The 14,817-nt window shown below is 46.3% G+C and overlaps 3 protein-coding genes across 3 annotated transcripts; all 3 read left to right on the top strand.

Moving 5' to 3' along the window:
* Positions 1 to 883: 883 nt before the first annotated feature.
* Positions 884 to 9,068, top strand: LOC135398637 (facilitated trehalose transporter Tret1-2 homolog). Its single transcript, XM_064630023.1, has 4 exons — positions 884 to 1,133; positions 2,790 to 3,480; positions 6,377 to 6,756; positions 8,595 to 9,068. The coding sequence occupies exons 1-4, from the start codon at positions 996 to 998 to the stop codon at positions 8,844 to 8,846; spliced, it is 1,461 nt and encodes a 486-aa protein (XP_064486093.1). The 5' UTR covers positions 884 to 995; the 3' UTR covers positions 8,847 to 9,068.
* A 476-nt stretch (positions 9,069 to 9,544) lies between these two features.
* Positions 9,545 to 12,692, top strand: LOC135389335 (uncharacterized protein K02A2.6-like). Its single transcript, XM_064619415.1, has 4 exons — positions 9,545 to 9,670; positions 11,000 to 11,125; positions 11,242 to 11,299; positions 12,070 to 12,692. Exons 1-4 carry the CDS (start codon positions 9,545 to 9,547, stop codon positions 12,690 to 12,692), a joined length of 933 nt encoding a protein of 310 aa, XP_064475485.1.
* A 1,187-nt stretch (positions 12,693 to 13,879) lies between these two features.
* Positions 13,880 to 14,536, top strand: LOC135389271 (uncharacterized protein K02A2.6-like). The gene has a single exon (XM_064619354.1). It carries the CDS (start codon positions 13,880 to 13,882, stop codon positions 14,534 to 14,536), a length of 657 nt encoding a protein of 218 aa, XP_064475424.1.
* Positions 14,537 to 14,817: the final 281 nt, after the last annotated feature.

The raw sequence follows: 14,817 nt of genomic DNA, 5'->3' as shown, positions 1-14,817 counted from the left end.
ATAATACGCATTATAATCTCGACCGATGTAATGTTTGCTATCCCACGCCCTGTATTTGGGTGTGTCCGAATAGGATTTTGGTTGACATACGTTTCCTACTTGCTCTTATGAATATTTTCTAAAACTGCTATTTAATATTTGGCCTTATTATTCGGTCAGCTTATATTAATCGGAGGCTTGAAAAGGTGCCATAAAGCAGTGCTGAGTTTACGTGGACAGAACTGGGCTTCCATACGCCGCTTCATGCCAACTTCATATCATGTTTATATCGTTATGTTAATAATAATTGGGAGTAATTGATATTGTTATCTTCAGAACATCTACACTACAAACGTCCCGCATAATCTCAGTGCATATGGGATAAGCCTCTAGATGGCTATCTGGAGGTTTCGCAAAATTTTGTGCATCATCAGTGCGTGAGACGTGATTGAATTTGACGTGAAGGTAAATTGGTTTGGTGTGCTCTACGCAACTGATCCCGAAGCACTAGGAAACAAGTGAGAAATTGACCTCGTTAAAACGAGTGCTGTAGCTCAAGAAACTCAAAAACTGGAGTCGAAACCAGTGAGAACTGAAAGCAGGCAGGAAGAACAAAATTACGAGACGAAAACGGTGGAGCCTGAATATGTACACAACCCATGATATTTGACTGATTTCAATTTGTGGGTTCCTGCAAACATCGTTATCAACAGCATTCCCTGAATTAGCAATTTATTGCTTTACACAAACACCACTCACACAGTCTCATAGTGGCTGAGTGCACAAGATGCAGTGATACTTATATTACTGGACTACTATATCTACCACGCTGCAGCAAAGCAAGGGGACACGATTAAGTTACATGGAAGTACTACATCCCTGGCAAGTTTCAGGCAAGCATGGCACTAGGATGAAGAGGAAGTGAAAACGTGATGGGCACTCATGCTCCGCTATGCACTCTTCTAAATTGAGCGAAGGCCGACGCGCAAATAAAATACATAGTTCGTTAGGTGAAGATGATCCAGGCGTTCTACTACGTCGCTGCTTCTTCGTGGTTGGCATCTATGGCTATGGGCACTGTTCTGGGCTACTCCGCGCCGGCCTTAGCTAGTATGGCCTCCAACGACAGCTCTATACACCTCACACCGACACAGGTAAGAAAATCGTGGAGTTGCCTTAGACGACCATCAATTGCAGTGGTGGTCAATTTCCATCCGAAAGGTATATTCATTAAAGAATGATTTCGTCAAGATTGATTCATGCTAGCAGCAGTAGTAACACCCTTGGGCCTAGCGTGCAATCTCTTGAAGACGCGTCGTGTTGCTGGCAGTCATGCAAGCCGCTTCATATGATGAGAATGACAGAGCGTCGCACACGCTGATTGCACTGCTTATTGCTGGGCGCGGCCATGTTGCGTCACGTGGTAGACCACCGACATTCCGGGAGTGCGTCAACGCTAACGTGTAACGATAGCAACAAACGAAAGCGAGACTGGGACAAAAGCGAGTGCGAGGCATGCAGGCAGGCCGAAGCAGGACTGTTCTCTCTTGGTGATATTTGGCTTTCAAAGCCTTTAAAAAAACGAGGAGTAGCAAGTGGATTGCTGGCAGACTGGATATATTGATAACGTCCACAATTCTCACAAGGTTCTGCAATATTTCAGTTATCGTTTAAATATTCCGACGGTTCTTAGGCGTTGAATGCTTTGTCTGTCTGTTATGTGTAATCGATCACCACGTCACTACGGACTGAACCTCATGTCTCCAGAATCCTACTGAATTTATCTCGTTGCAAATCATCGTGTCTCATATTGTTGGTATTCTCCGAAAATATTGTGACCGATTTGACCAGGAAGAATTTCAAGTATATCATATGGTAAGTATATCATATGGCGCGCAACCTGCCACACGTATGGCAGCATTGCTTCTCGAAGGTCGGTATTACTCTCCTCGCCATAGCTACTAGCAACCTTCCAACGTGGGGCGGAGAGCGGAGACCAAGAAGGTGGGCGCTGTTGCTAGGAGACAAACGGGAGAACTCTCGGTGACGTCAATGCAACGTCACCTGCAAACACAGAAATCATGAGGAGAGCGGCTAGAAGAAAAGCTGAGAGAGAGCGTAATGGGGGATAGCAAATGATATGTACGGAGGGGATGCGTCCTCCCAGCGTCGACGTCCGGGAAGCACCATGATCGACACGGTGGATTCGGCCACAGCGTTTCCACGCGTGAACGCCAGCCCGCTTCGGCACCCTGGCATATAATCCAATTCAAGTCGTGCTTTCTTCCGTGTGCCATGCCGTGTGCCATGCCGTGTGTCAAGTTTGTTTGTTTTGTCTGCTGTCATCGTGCGTGCTTAGATTGCTTCCTATTCCGTAAGGAACGGGTATTGCACTGTTTGAACGTTATACTGCGACACGCGAGAAATGCGCACAGAGCTTGTAGGAGATACGATTTGTAACATGTTATGCCTACCATATCCACCATGGCGGATCACGTGTTGATATGCCTCTCTGCGCCAGGTTGGTTGCTAGTTTATTATGAGAATTCTAGGCCTGGAAATGTAGGCAAACTGTTATGACAATAAAACCATGCCGCAGGTACACTGTGGAGAGAGTGTGAGTATGAGAATAAAAGCAGCCGGTAGCGATAACATAAACCAACCAGATTTTCTTGCATGCTGTCCTCGTTATCATGTCATTCCACAATCATATAGTATTGAAAGTTTGTTAGTTGACAAACACTAGTGGTCACAACAGAGTATGCTGTTCTTTGTTGGTTGTGTACAGTAAAAGAGCTATCACCTTCCAGGAGACATGGTTTGGCTCCGTGCTCGCCGTGGGCGCCCTGGGAGGAAGCCTCGTTACTGGCTTCCTCATCGAGTTCCTGGGCCGCGTCCGCACCATTCAATTTTCCTCGATGGGCTTCATCGCGGGCTCTTTGTGTATTGCGATGTGCAACACGAGCCTCATCTCCCTCTTCTTTGGCCGAGTCCTGGCGGGCTTCTGCTGTGGCGTCGTGTCTCTCGCGGTGCCCGTCTTCGTCTCTGAGATCAGCCCACCCGACGTCCGAGGCCTCCTAGGTTCCTGCATACAACTGTCCATCACGTTAGGCATACTGCTGGTCTTCGTGAGTGGCAAATGGATGGACTGGCTCACGCTGTCCCTCTTGTGCGCCGTACTGCCTACCCTGATGGCCATTGCTATGGCGTTCGCGGTGGAGTCGCCCCGCTGGCTTCTTGCAAATGGACAGAGAGCGAAAGCGATAGACGCGCTGAGAATATTGTACGGTGGGTCCGAGAGCGAAGTACAAGCGCAATGCATTTCCATCGAGGCAAGCCTCCAGACAGCAGCGGGTGGGAATGGAGAGTCGGTGATCCGGGACCTCTTTCGACGGAGCTTCTCTGTGCCGCTGGTGTACACGTTGCTTCTCATGTTTTTCCAGCAATTCTGCGGGATCAATGTGGTGACGTTTTACTCCGTTGCCATTTTTGAATCCTCAGGTGAGAGTCTGCAGTAGATATACTGCTTTGCTAGCCAATTTTCTCATTTATTGTGCAGTTTCGTATGGTTATCGCTATATTGCGCTGCATGATACATTGGCGGGCCGTTATTTATTATTACCCTCCCATTAGTCAGGTATTAGTGATAAATATACGGCCACGGTGATGATCACTTTCATTAATATGCTCAACAAACGCAGCACCGTCCTATTTGCGCTACAAACTTCCGTCTTCAGTATACATGTATATGTGTGTTCAGATTCTGAAGAGCACAACCTCATGTACGATCCGTGTACAGCCAAGCTTTCAAGAAACAAAACTTTCATTTTCACATTTCTTGCAGTGTTTACTAACTATATTCGAGGTATACCCTGCCTCATGAACGTGATTCCATGGTACACCGCTACCGCTCGAAGCAAAAATGCTGCTAGCTGATTGATTAGAGTAGAGTAGAGTACATTTTATTTCCATAACAAATTTATACAGTGCCAAAAATACTCAGAAATAAAGGAAATAGAATAATTAACGTAGGGCTCTAAGATAAAGGGATCAAACGCTATTCGCGTGTAATTGATCCGACTAAATTCTCTAAAATTCTCATTCTAAGAAGTGTCGGTACGAAAAGCTTTAAAACTAAGCAAGGAGACACAGGCGACAAAACACGAATAACGACACACACATATTTACGTGCTGTGTTGCTTCGTGTTTCTTCCCATGCTCCGTCTAGCTTTTTCCCGACTAAATTCTCTAAAATTCTCATTCTAAGAAGTGTCGGTACGAAAAGCTTTAAAACTAAGCAAAGAGACACAGGCGACAAAACACGAATAACGACACACACATATTTACGTGCTGTGTTGCTTCGTGTTTCTTCCCATGCTCCGTCTAGCTTTTTCCCCTAACTGGCAGGCTAGCAATTGTTTCTTCTTGTGCTTTTATCGTCTCGAGAACTCTGAACCCCAGACGGCCTTTTGTATCTAGACAACGTCGCGGTTCCTGATATCAGATGAGACAATGTTTAAAGTCTTTAAATCCCTAAGGTACATTTTTGGTATCGTGGTGTAATATTGAAGAGGATACGCGACTCGACCTGCGTCTGAATGAATGCAGTAAACTATACTGTGTGGATGGAACCGTTGCCGAATAAAAAAAAACTTAGGCTTTGCTGAACCATCAAATAAATAGCAGGTCCCTTATCGTAACGTGTTGAGGGAAACCGCACACAGGAGCAGACGCCACGCAACACTAAACTCTAGGCACACATGGTGTTCCTTCCTGAGTCTTTGTACTATACAGCAACTTGCAACCGCAGTCTAGGAACCCGCAACGCGCGCACTGCGCCAATAGGCCACTAATTAACATGACGCATTCATATCATTGATGCAATCTGTACTGCTTTCACAGCTAAGCACCCTGAAGAGTCGAATATAAACCATGCTTACGCTGCCAGCCCGACGCAGCTATCTCCATGCGAGTTCGGTTTGTGTGTGTTTACGGGAAACCAAAAGATTCGAAGAAGTTGCTGTTACGCGCTTATGTCGTCTACCAAAGAAGAAGAAAATTGCTTTGAAGTGAACAATAACCCCTTTGTTTAATGATGATGAATGGGGAGTTTCATCCCCAGGGCGATACTCTACCCCATTGCTGGGGGTGATGTGGGGAATGAGATAATGAGTCCCTTCATAATAAGGATCGAAGCCCGATTGTGTCTAGAAAGGTCAAAAGAGCTTTGAGAGCAGAGCTTTGGTTGGCTGGATTCGGCCAGGGACCAAGCAATTTTGATCGCAGAAGGGACGAGAATCCAGCTGACTAAGAGACCGGGAAAGTGCGGTTCGGGAAGGTTGGTAGTGTGGGCAGTGAAGAAGAATGTGCTCCAGCTCTTCTGGAGCACCGCAGTGACAGCATCTGGGCGAGTCAACTTGTCTCAAGCGGTAACGCCACTGAGCTGTAAAAGACACATAGAGTCGCATTCGATGAGTTAACGCAGCATCTTGACGAGAGGTGTTTCGTGGCATATGCGAAAAGCGAGCGTTGGATCAACTCCGCTCCGCATCGATGGGGGAGAGAATGTCGGTTGTCCATTGGCGGGAAGCCAGGGGTGCCACGAAGCGTCGCAGAATGGAGCGACGTCTGCTCTCAGCAGTGCTATACTGGTCCGCTTCCGGTACGAGAGAGCTGCTTCTGCGGCGCTGTCGGCCTGCTCGTTCCCCACGACACCACAATGCGCTAGACCCCACTGGAGAACCAGTCGGTGGCCTGCTTCGTACACAGGGTGGTAAGCCATTAACACATCCGTGGCTAGGGGTGCGGATGAGATGGTGCAAGCGTCGCTTGCCCGTCGCGCATACCCGAATATCTTACTAGAACAGCGTTTAATTCTACACACAGTACTCCAGGGTGAGTCAGCCGTTGAAGTATACTCTACATGTGCATTCATTATATGCCATTTATCAGTTTTATATTTTCTTTCGCGTACCCCAAGTGTCCTTGTGGACATTACATGGGGGAGCCGGATAAGAAAATAAAGTCAAGACTCAATACTGTCAACGAACTAGGCATATTAGGTAACATGTCTCAGGCAATAATAAATAACGGCACGAATAAATAATATATAAGACATGGAGCTCAGCAGAAAATTCTTAGGTGTCTTAGGTCCAATTGTGGGAATAAGTGGTTTAGATGTAATAAGATATTTGTACCTGGTGAATGCATGATGATCCTTGATACCGCCTTTCTGTGAGAAAGTAGGGAATATCGTTGCAATCAACAACAGTCTTGAGAAATAGAAAAAGTGCCAGTACGACAATAGAAACGGGGCAACATTAAACCCATGATCGAGTCAGGGGAAAATAGTCGTAGAACGATGGACTGCGGAAATATCACCTCATTTTCCCCACAGGAGCTGGCATTCCTGCTGCCGACTGTACAATACTCTTAGGCGTGGTCCAAGTGGCGTCATCGTTCGCCGCCAGTCTGCTGATCGACCGTGCAGGCAGACGCCTGCTCTTGTTTCTGTCATCAACCGTCATCACGCTTAGCCTCGTAGTGTTGGGCGTCTTCTACTACTACAAGGATGGGGACGATGCTTTTCGCCAGAGATACCGCTACATCCCTCTCGCGTCTCTCACGTCGTACATGGCTGCCTTCTGTCTAGGGGTGGGTCCTGTACCATGGGTGGTTATGGGAGAGATATTATCGCCTCGCGCACGTGGCCTTTCTACAGGACTTAGCACGGCTTTCAGCTTCCTCTGCGAGTTTCTCATCACCAAAGAGTTCCAGGTAAACCTCGTTGGGAATCCCCTTGACATATCCAAGGAAATTAGAGGTTACGTTGCGAGTATCGATCCTGCGAGAGACACGAAAGGACGCACACTCACATACGGTAAGATTGCTAAATGAAATTTCCTATATTCGATTGGAACTGTAACGGGAGGTTCGCTAATAAATATAACCCACAAAGCCTTTCGGAAGGCATATCACACCTTCATGCAATATTTTACGCTAAGCTACGCAGACAAATTCAAGCTCAGGTGTTGGTGTAGCTCATGCACAAGCCCGCTAGAGGTGGGACGTTCATTGGTGGATTGCTGCCACTTCCCATTTTAGGCATGCTGGTCTTTTACAGCGACAGCTGTACAAGCGGAGTTAAGCATCGAATAGCGTGCGCCGTGTGTCCCAGATATCGCGGCGGTGTGAGACATGGAAGAAGCGCGCTGCAAAGGTGGCGCGACGCGACGCTGCCACGTTGCGACGTTGGGTATCACGTGAGGTGTGGTGATGCAGGTGGCTGGAGTGGAAAGCACAAGATGCCGGGCATCTCGCCAGGATGGCTCCGCCGAGGAAGGTTCTTAGTGATGGTTCTTGTCTTGCGTACTTGCAATACGAATACGTTCAGAAAAGATTATAAAGATTCCTAAACATCTGAACAAGGTTAGAGTTGCAGTACATTTGTAAGAGGTAATTTCAAAATATTAACATATTACATGTTAGGAACTCACGGAGAAAGAATTGTGTTAAAATCTGCCCACAATGCGTAGCGACGGCTGCCGCTATTTTTCAGCTGCTCCCGCCATCGTTCTTGCGCAAGAGCGCATGCTTATATATTCCGCCTCATCGAAAACTGAGTTGGCGAAAAGTTTCAGAGGATTTTTCACTGATCCTTTAAAATCAATGCAAAAAGGCGAAGGCTTTCCCTTTTTGACAAACCCGACCGATATCAGATAGAGAGACTGATATCATCCGGAATTATGGTTGGCTAGAAACGTGTCATGCGGTGGAGTTCTGTTTTTTTAGTGCAAAGTTACAGAGAGAGAGAGAGACAAAAAAGCCAGTGTTCGAGTAATGGTACAATGCATCTCCAAGCGCAATGTATCTCCGCAATGTATCTCCGTATATCTGAAGGACACGCAACTAAGAATTGCATCTTATTGGCGGCTATTGGAGGTCGATCTCGCAGCATTAGGAACTTCAGCGTTCGTATAGATTTGTCATTGCCCTCTTATGTCCAAAACCCCCATCCTATTTTTGCATTTGACAACTATGGATCGGTTGATGAATACGCTCGTTAGACTCCTCAAATAAACCATATTGCATTTCTATAATGACAAATGGTATAACGTTGACGCACAGTATAGTGCTCACTGAAGCCTATAGCGGTGCAGGAAAGGCCTTTGCTGTTCGCTTGTACTGCCCACGACATATATGTGAGTATTCTGCCTTTTGTGCTTTTCTATCTGCGTAGCTTCCCAGAAGGAAGAAAGCAAGGGCAGGTCCATAGCGGCGAAGAGTCAGGAAGATAATATTGGAGAGTTTTGCAGCTCCAAGGCGATAAAAATATGATGTAATATTGCGGTATTTTTCAGTGAATTTTGCCCTATATGCTTCCAAAGTACAGCCTGCTTTCAGTGTACCCGTCGATCCATGCTTATAGGGCTAAGCTGTTTTCTCGCTAGTCTACTGTGCTTCAGCGTATTCTGCTTTGTAGTCTGAGAGATACAGTTCTGAGTTACCCATCAAGTTGGCATATTAGATTCATTTAATGGTTATGTATCTTTTCATCTGAACACCCCAACCGCCGTCATCAAAATTAAGTTGTTTATATTTCGTCTCTCTACCAGGATCTTGTGAGCTTGTTCAACTTCTCTGGCATGTTCTGGCTTTTTGCGGCCATGACAGTAGTGCACATCCTCTTCGTCTATGCCTGCATCCCTGAAACGAAGGGAAAATCTCTCGAGGATATTAGCCACATCTTTGAGAGTTTGCCAGTGTTCAGTACAAGCACCGCAACCTTCGACCGATCTGAAACGGAGCTCTTTTCAAGAAAACGACGTCCGTCGGGAATCCCGCAGCCCCTGGAGGGTGACCAATAGTTCAATATCATACCTCAAATGCATGCCTATTGCATGCGTGAGCCCACAGTATGACGTGCACCATGTTGGCGCAATGCAACCCTTCCGTTTTGCAAAACTTCGCTTACCTTACTACGTGCAGAAAATAAATCAAATTGAAATACGGAAAATGACTGTCTTTATGTGCGATTGTATGCACGGAACTCGTTGCTTACAATGACTTCTCGTTAAAGCGGTTGCAAAACTTTACAGATGTTGTTCATTGCATAATGCCTATTGCGGAAAAAAAAGTATTTTGATACGTGTCGTACTTGGTGATGAATTTATAGACCCTTGAACACGCGTACTCGTCAGCCTGGCATTAGAGCTTCGGTCATTCCCATTGGGAACATTCAGTATAATGCAACCATTTTCGTTAAAAAAGAAAGAAACGAAAAATGCGAGCTGAAAGTCACCGGTTCGATTCACGTCAGCCTGTTTTAAAGGTTTTTGTTTCTCTCTTTCTTTTTTTCGTCGTGGCGGCCACCTGCGGATGTAATAACTTACCTCTTCTCTGTCTGATGAATCGAGTCTACCACGAATGCTAAATAGGCTCATTTCCTAATTCAGATCTTAAATAAGCTTTCATTAATAGGTATATACAAAAATTTGAACAATATCTTATATCATTCATTTAACATCCAACTCACCGCTATGTTTGAATTGAATGATGGCAGTTGATGAAACCACGCCTGCAGTGGGATGCAGGGGCACCTCCAGTGCCTCATCCACTACGACGTCACCAGGATGTGTTGCACAACATCACGATGCACCTTTGTGCAACTACCGGGAGCAATCCCTCAATGGTAAGTACAAAGACAAACAGAAAAATTCACTCTTGCTGAGAGTTTTGCTGCTCTCATATTATTCAAGGTGCAGACGTTGGCTACCTATAAGGTCCAGCAGCAGCAGCATCATAACTTCTTATCGAGGTTTCCTGCTATGCCTCAGTTTACAATGATGCACATGTTGTCAGAAAAAGAAAAAAAAAGGGAACGAATGCGGAGTAGCACCACTCAACTTTTATTCGACTAATTTAACTACAATTGTGAATATTTCCTCTGTTTTCTTGTGCTTTCATAGTTTGAGGACGACTAGAATTACCCGCATAAATCAGTGCTTTCTTTTTCTTTCTTTTTGCTAAATAATGGCGAATTCGGGTGGTCATTTCATGGCAACACGGCCTGGCGCTCGAAAATTGCCCGCGCTGGATCACGTGACCGTTGCCACCCGAACATTAGTGCCAGTGCTGTCTTAGCCGCTTGGATCGCGACACCGGATATAGTTGGGCAACCGGCTGCTCGGTCGTTTCGAGACGGAAAAAGTGATAGCTGGCAAATTCCGGGTGCTCGCAAAGCGCCACGCGAACATGCGAGACTGCTTCGCTTTGACCAAGCGAACGTGACTCCTCGAGATCTGGCAAAACAAGGATTCGCCCGAATTCGCCATAAGATTGAGTAGAATTAATCAAAACCAGGCTCTATTGTTGGAGAAAGATGACAAGCTACAATACTTCTACAATATTCTACAATATTCTACCAACGAAAAATGTTATTTCAGGAGAGAATGTGCGTGTCCCGATTTACGCTTTACATAGCACGTCGTCATCAAAATCATGCGCACAAATTCTGGGCTTTAGTCCCTATAGTAACTGTCGGGTTCGGCTGATATCGGTAGATAAACGATCGCCCCTGGAAACTGTGGGATATTGCGCAACACAGTGCAACACGCGCTCAACACGTCAGTCGCGCACAGATTCCCGTAATGGAAACTATGCTCCTATGTACTCTGATGTAATATCAATTAAACAGTTGGAAAATACAACAAATGGCGACGACGATGGGATGTCTCACACCGATGGGATCTCCCACATCGATGGAATCATCGACTGATCGCATGTGTCTTATGACATAGAATCATCGATCTGCCAACTGTGAGTACAGGAATTGAGTGCTGCGCCCCTTGTCGGAAGACTTGATGCCTTCGATGAAAACGTCGAGAGCTGGACCTCGTACGTTTAACGTGTAGAGGAGTATTTTGTCCTCAACCACCTTCAAGAAGACAAAGTGGCAGCGCTTATAACCAGCATGGGAGCGAAAACATATAACACTGTCCGCAAATTGACATGCCCGTAGAAGCCTTCGGAGTTAAAGTTCAACGAGATCAAAAAGTACCTCACGGACTATTTCTCTCCGACGCCGTTGGAAATGTCAGAGCGGCATCGTTTCACAATCGTAATCGAGGACAGTCCGAATCAGCAAGTGAGTTTTTGGCTGAGTTACGTAAACTCTCCGAACATTGCAATTTTGGCACATTCCTTGATGAAGCCCTTAGAGACAAATTTGTCTGTGGCCTGCGAAACACCTCTGTTCAACAGCGCATGCTCACCATGAAGGATTTGACCGTGACAAAGGCGCTTCAAGAAGCGGTGTCATGTGAGCTCGCAGCCAAAGGTGTGAAGGAACTACATACCAAAAGAGAAAGCATAAACGGAGCCGCGTCTAGTGTTTCGAAAGTTCGAGACCAAGAAAAGAAGTGCTTCCGCTGCAACAAGAAGGGTCATGTTCCTTCGAAATGCCGATACCTCGACGCTGTATGCCTCCACTGCAACAAGAACGGTCATATACGTCCCGCCTGCAGAAATCTTGCAGCAGACAAGTCGTCCACTGAAGCCAACAAAGCAAACAAAGCAAACTAAAAAGAAGGACACTACAAATGTTTCAAAGGCTGAAAATGTTGGAACCATTCGCCAGGATGTTGACTCAGAGCTACTTGCGCACGTCACTGGTGGTGGATGCGAGCCCATTTGGTTAAAACCAGAAATCGAGGGTCATGTAATTCCAGTGGAAATGGACACAGGGTCAAAGTATTCTATTGTACCCCAAGTTGTCTACTCGAAGCATTTCAGCCACATTCCACTGGAACCTACCTCTATGAAATTTCGAACTGTGACAAGTGAATGCTCTTTACCTGATGGCGTAGCCACAGTTCAAGTAAAATTTCGAGAGAAATGTTCAAGGCTCCAACTCTATGTTGCAAGAACCCCAGGACCAGCACTGTTTGGCCGAGAATGGATTCAAGAATTCAAGTTGCTTGAAGAAACAAATGGAATCTTCAAGACGTCGACTGCAACGAAAGCTTCTCAAGAAGAAGTAAAAAAATAAGCTGAACCAGACTCCAGAAACTCACAAGGTCGTATTTCAAGACTCCATCGGGAAGTTGAATGGAATCAAGGCAACCTTAAACCTGAAGGAAAATATTCAGCCCAAGTTCCTTCGTGCTCGTCAAGTTCCATACGCACTCAAGGAAAAAGTCTTTGCCGAATTGGACCGGCTAGAATCGGAAGGTATTCTGACGAAAGTCAATGTCAGTGAATGGGCTACTCCCATAGTTCCTGGAGTAAAGCCAAATGGGACAGTTAGTATATGTGGAGATTTCAAGAGCACCATCAATCAACACTTAGCCGTGGATCAGTATCCTCTACCACTGGTTGAGGACGTTTTCGCGAAGTTATCTGGTGGTCAGAAATATACAAAAATTGACCTTCGGCAAGCATTTCTTCAAATGGAAGTGGATCAGAAGTCCAAGCATTTGCGAACTATCAATACAGAAAAGGGACTCTTCCGGTATAACAGGATGGTGTTTGGTATTGCTCCCGCACCCGCGATCTGGCAACGCACCATCGAACAAGTTCTACAGGGTGTTCCTATGACACATGCAACGCAAGACGACATATTAGTGAGTGGTACTACTGAAGAGGATCATCTCGAAAATCTTTCGAAAGTCCTCAAGCGCCTGGAATCGTTTGGACTCAAAGCAAACCTGTAGAAGTGCTCCTTCTTCCAGGACATCATTGTGTACTGCGGATACAAGATCAGCAGCGAAGGTTTACACAAGACCCAAGACAAGATCCGTGCTGTACTTGAAGCTCCAGCACCGCAAAACGTCAGCCAGCTGCGTTCCTTTTCTTGGGCTAATCAACTACTACGGAAAATTTATTCCGGACAGCGCAAACCTTTTGCGACCTTTGCACGCACGTTTGGAAAAATCTGCAGAATGGAAGTGGACAAAAGACTGCAAAGTAGCCTTCCAAAACCCTAAAGAAATTATTTCGTCTGACACAGTCCTTGTCTTACTTATAACGGTCTTACTTATATACCACAGACTTATAACGGACCATCAATCGTTGACGCAGATCTTCTCGCCAATGAAGGGTATACCTGCAATGCAAGCAGCACGTCTCCAACGCTATGCTCTCTTTCTCCCCAGCATGGACTACGACATAGTGTATAAGAGGTCAGAAGGCAACGGCAATGCTGACAGTTTGTCACGCTTACCTCTACCGGACGTTCCACCGGAGGGCCCAGATGAAGCTGAGCTGAACCATTTAAGCCAATTTGAGCAACTTCCTGTTACTCATTCACAACTGCGAGACGCAACCCGACGAGATGTTATTCTGTCCAAAATATATTGGAATGTCATGAGTGGCTGGAACAGTTCTAACTCGGACGAAGATCTTGTGCCTTACATCCGACGCAAAGATGAACTATCTGTGCAACAAGGAGTTCTAACATGGGGCACTCGCACCGTCATTCCCGCGAAACTCGTACAGTCAATTCTTGACGAGCTTCACCGTGGTCACATGGGAATCGTTAAAATGAAAGCTTTGGCACGATCTTACGTATGGTGGCCAAATATCGATCGTGATATCGAAGCTGTTGCAAAGAATTGCGAAGGTTGTCTGAAGAACCGAAATGAGCCACCTAAGGCTCCATATCATCCGTGGGAAATTCCTAACGGACCATGGAAACGAGTCCACTTGGACTTCGACGGGCCATTCCAAGATAAAATGTTCCTAGTAGTCCTGGACGCCTTCTCCAAATGGCCTGAAGTAATCGTCATGAGCTCTACTACTGCTTCACACTGTAGAGGTCCTACGGACGATCTTTGCCAGAAACGTCATACCCGAACGTATCGTCACTGACAATGGACCACAGTTCACATCAAGCGCGTTCATGGAGTTCATGAGGAACAATGGAATTCAACATTCCTTGACAGCGCCATACCACCCAGCAACCAATGGACTTGCTGAGCGTTTTGTCCAGACACTCAAATCAAGCCTGAAATCTATGCAGGGGGAAGGGAGTATCCACGAAAATCTCGCAAAGTTCCTTATTGCATATCGCACTTGCCCCCACACAACGACTGGAGAAACTCCATCTAAACTCTTCCTGAGACGCGAAATTCGCACCCGCCTGTCACTTATCAGGACAAGTGTTCAAGACAGTATACGAGCCAAGCAATATAAATTGTACGAGCGGAACCATGGAAGAGAACGTTACTTTGAACCGGGACAACATGTTTCTGTTCGTGACTACAGAGGAACTGATAAGTGGACCACTGGTCTTGTCCTCAGACGCCACGGACCATTGTCCTACGAAGTAAAGGTTGGTGACAAAATCTGGCGCCGGCACATCGACCAGCTGAAACCGGGTGCCTGCGAACGCCAAGACGCTCGAGAAGAAAACCGCAGACCAACTTCAAATGCCTCTGTTGCTCCAGAGCCCATGGTAGCGGATCGACCACGCCAACCAGAAGCAGAAGTTACTCCTCCGAGCGAGTTGCACACGACTCCTGCGAATGTGCACGCTCCCAATACAAGCAGTCTCTGATCTAGGAAATGGGAATGCACAAGTCGCAAAGACGCCCCGTCCCCAACGAAAAAGAAGACCTCCGGAAAGGCTGATTGTGGGACTGGACTAAAGAATTTGGCGGGGAGATGTCGTGTTCGGCTGATATCGGCAGATAAACGATCGCCCCTGGCAACTGTGGGATATTGCGCAACACAGTGCAACACGCGCTCAACGCGTCAGTCGCACACAGACTCCCGTAATGGAAACTATGCTCCTATGTACTCTGATGTAATATCAATTAAACAGTTGGAAAATACAAC

This window comes from Ornithodoros turicata, chromosome 1 (assembly GCF_037126465.1).
Source record: "Ornithodoros turicata isolate Travis chromosome 1, ASM3712646v1, whole genome shotgun sequence".
Classification (NCBI taxonomy): Eukaryota; Metazoa; Arthropoda; class Arachnida; order Ixodida; family Argasidae; genus Ornithodoros; species Ornithodoros turicata.
The sequence above is the reverse complement of the archived record's forward strand: the minus strand, read 5'-3'. Positions and strand labels throughout refer to the sequence as shown.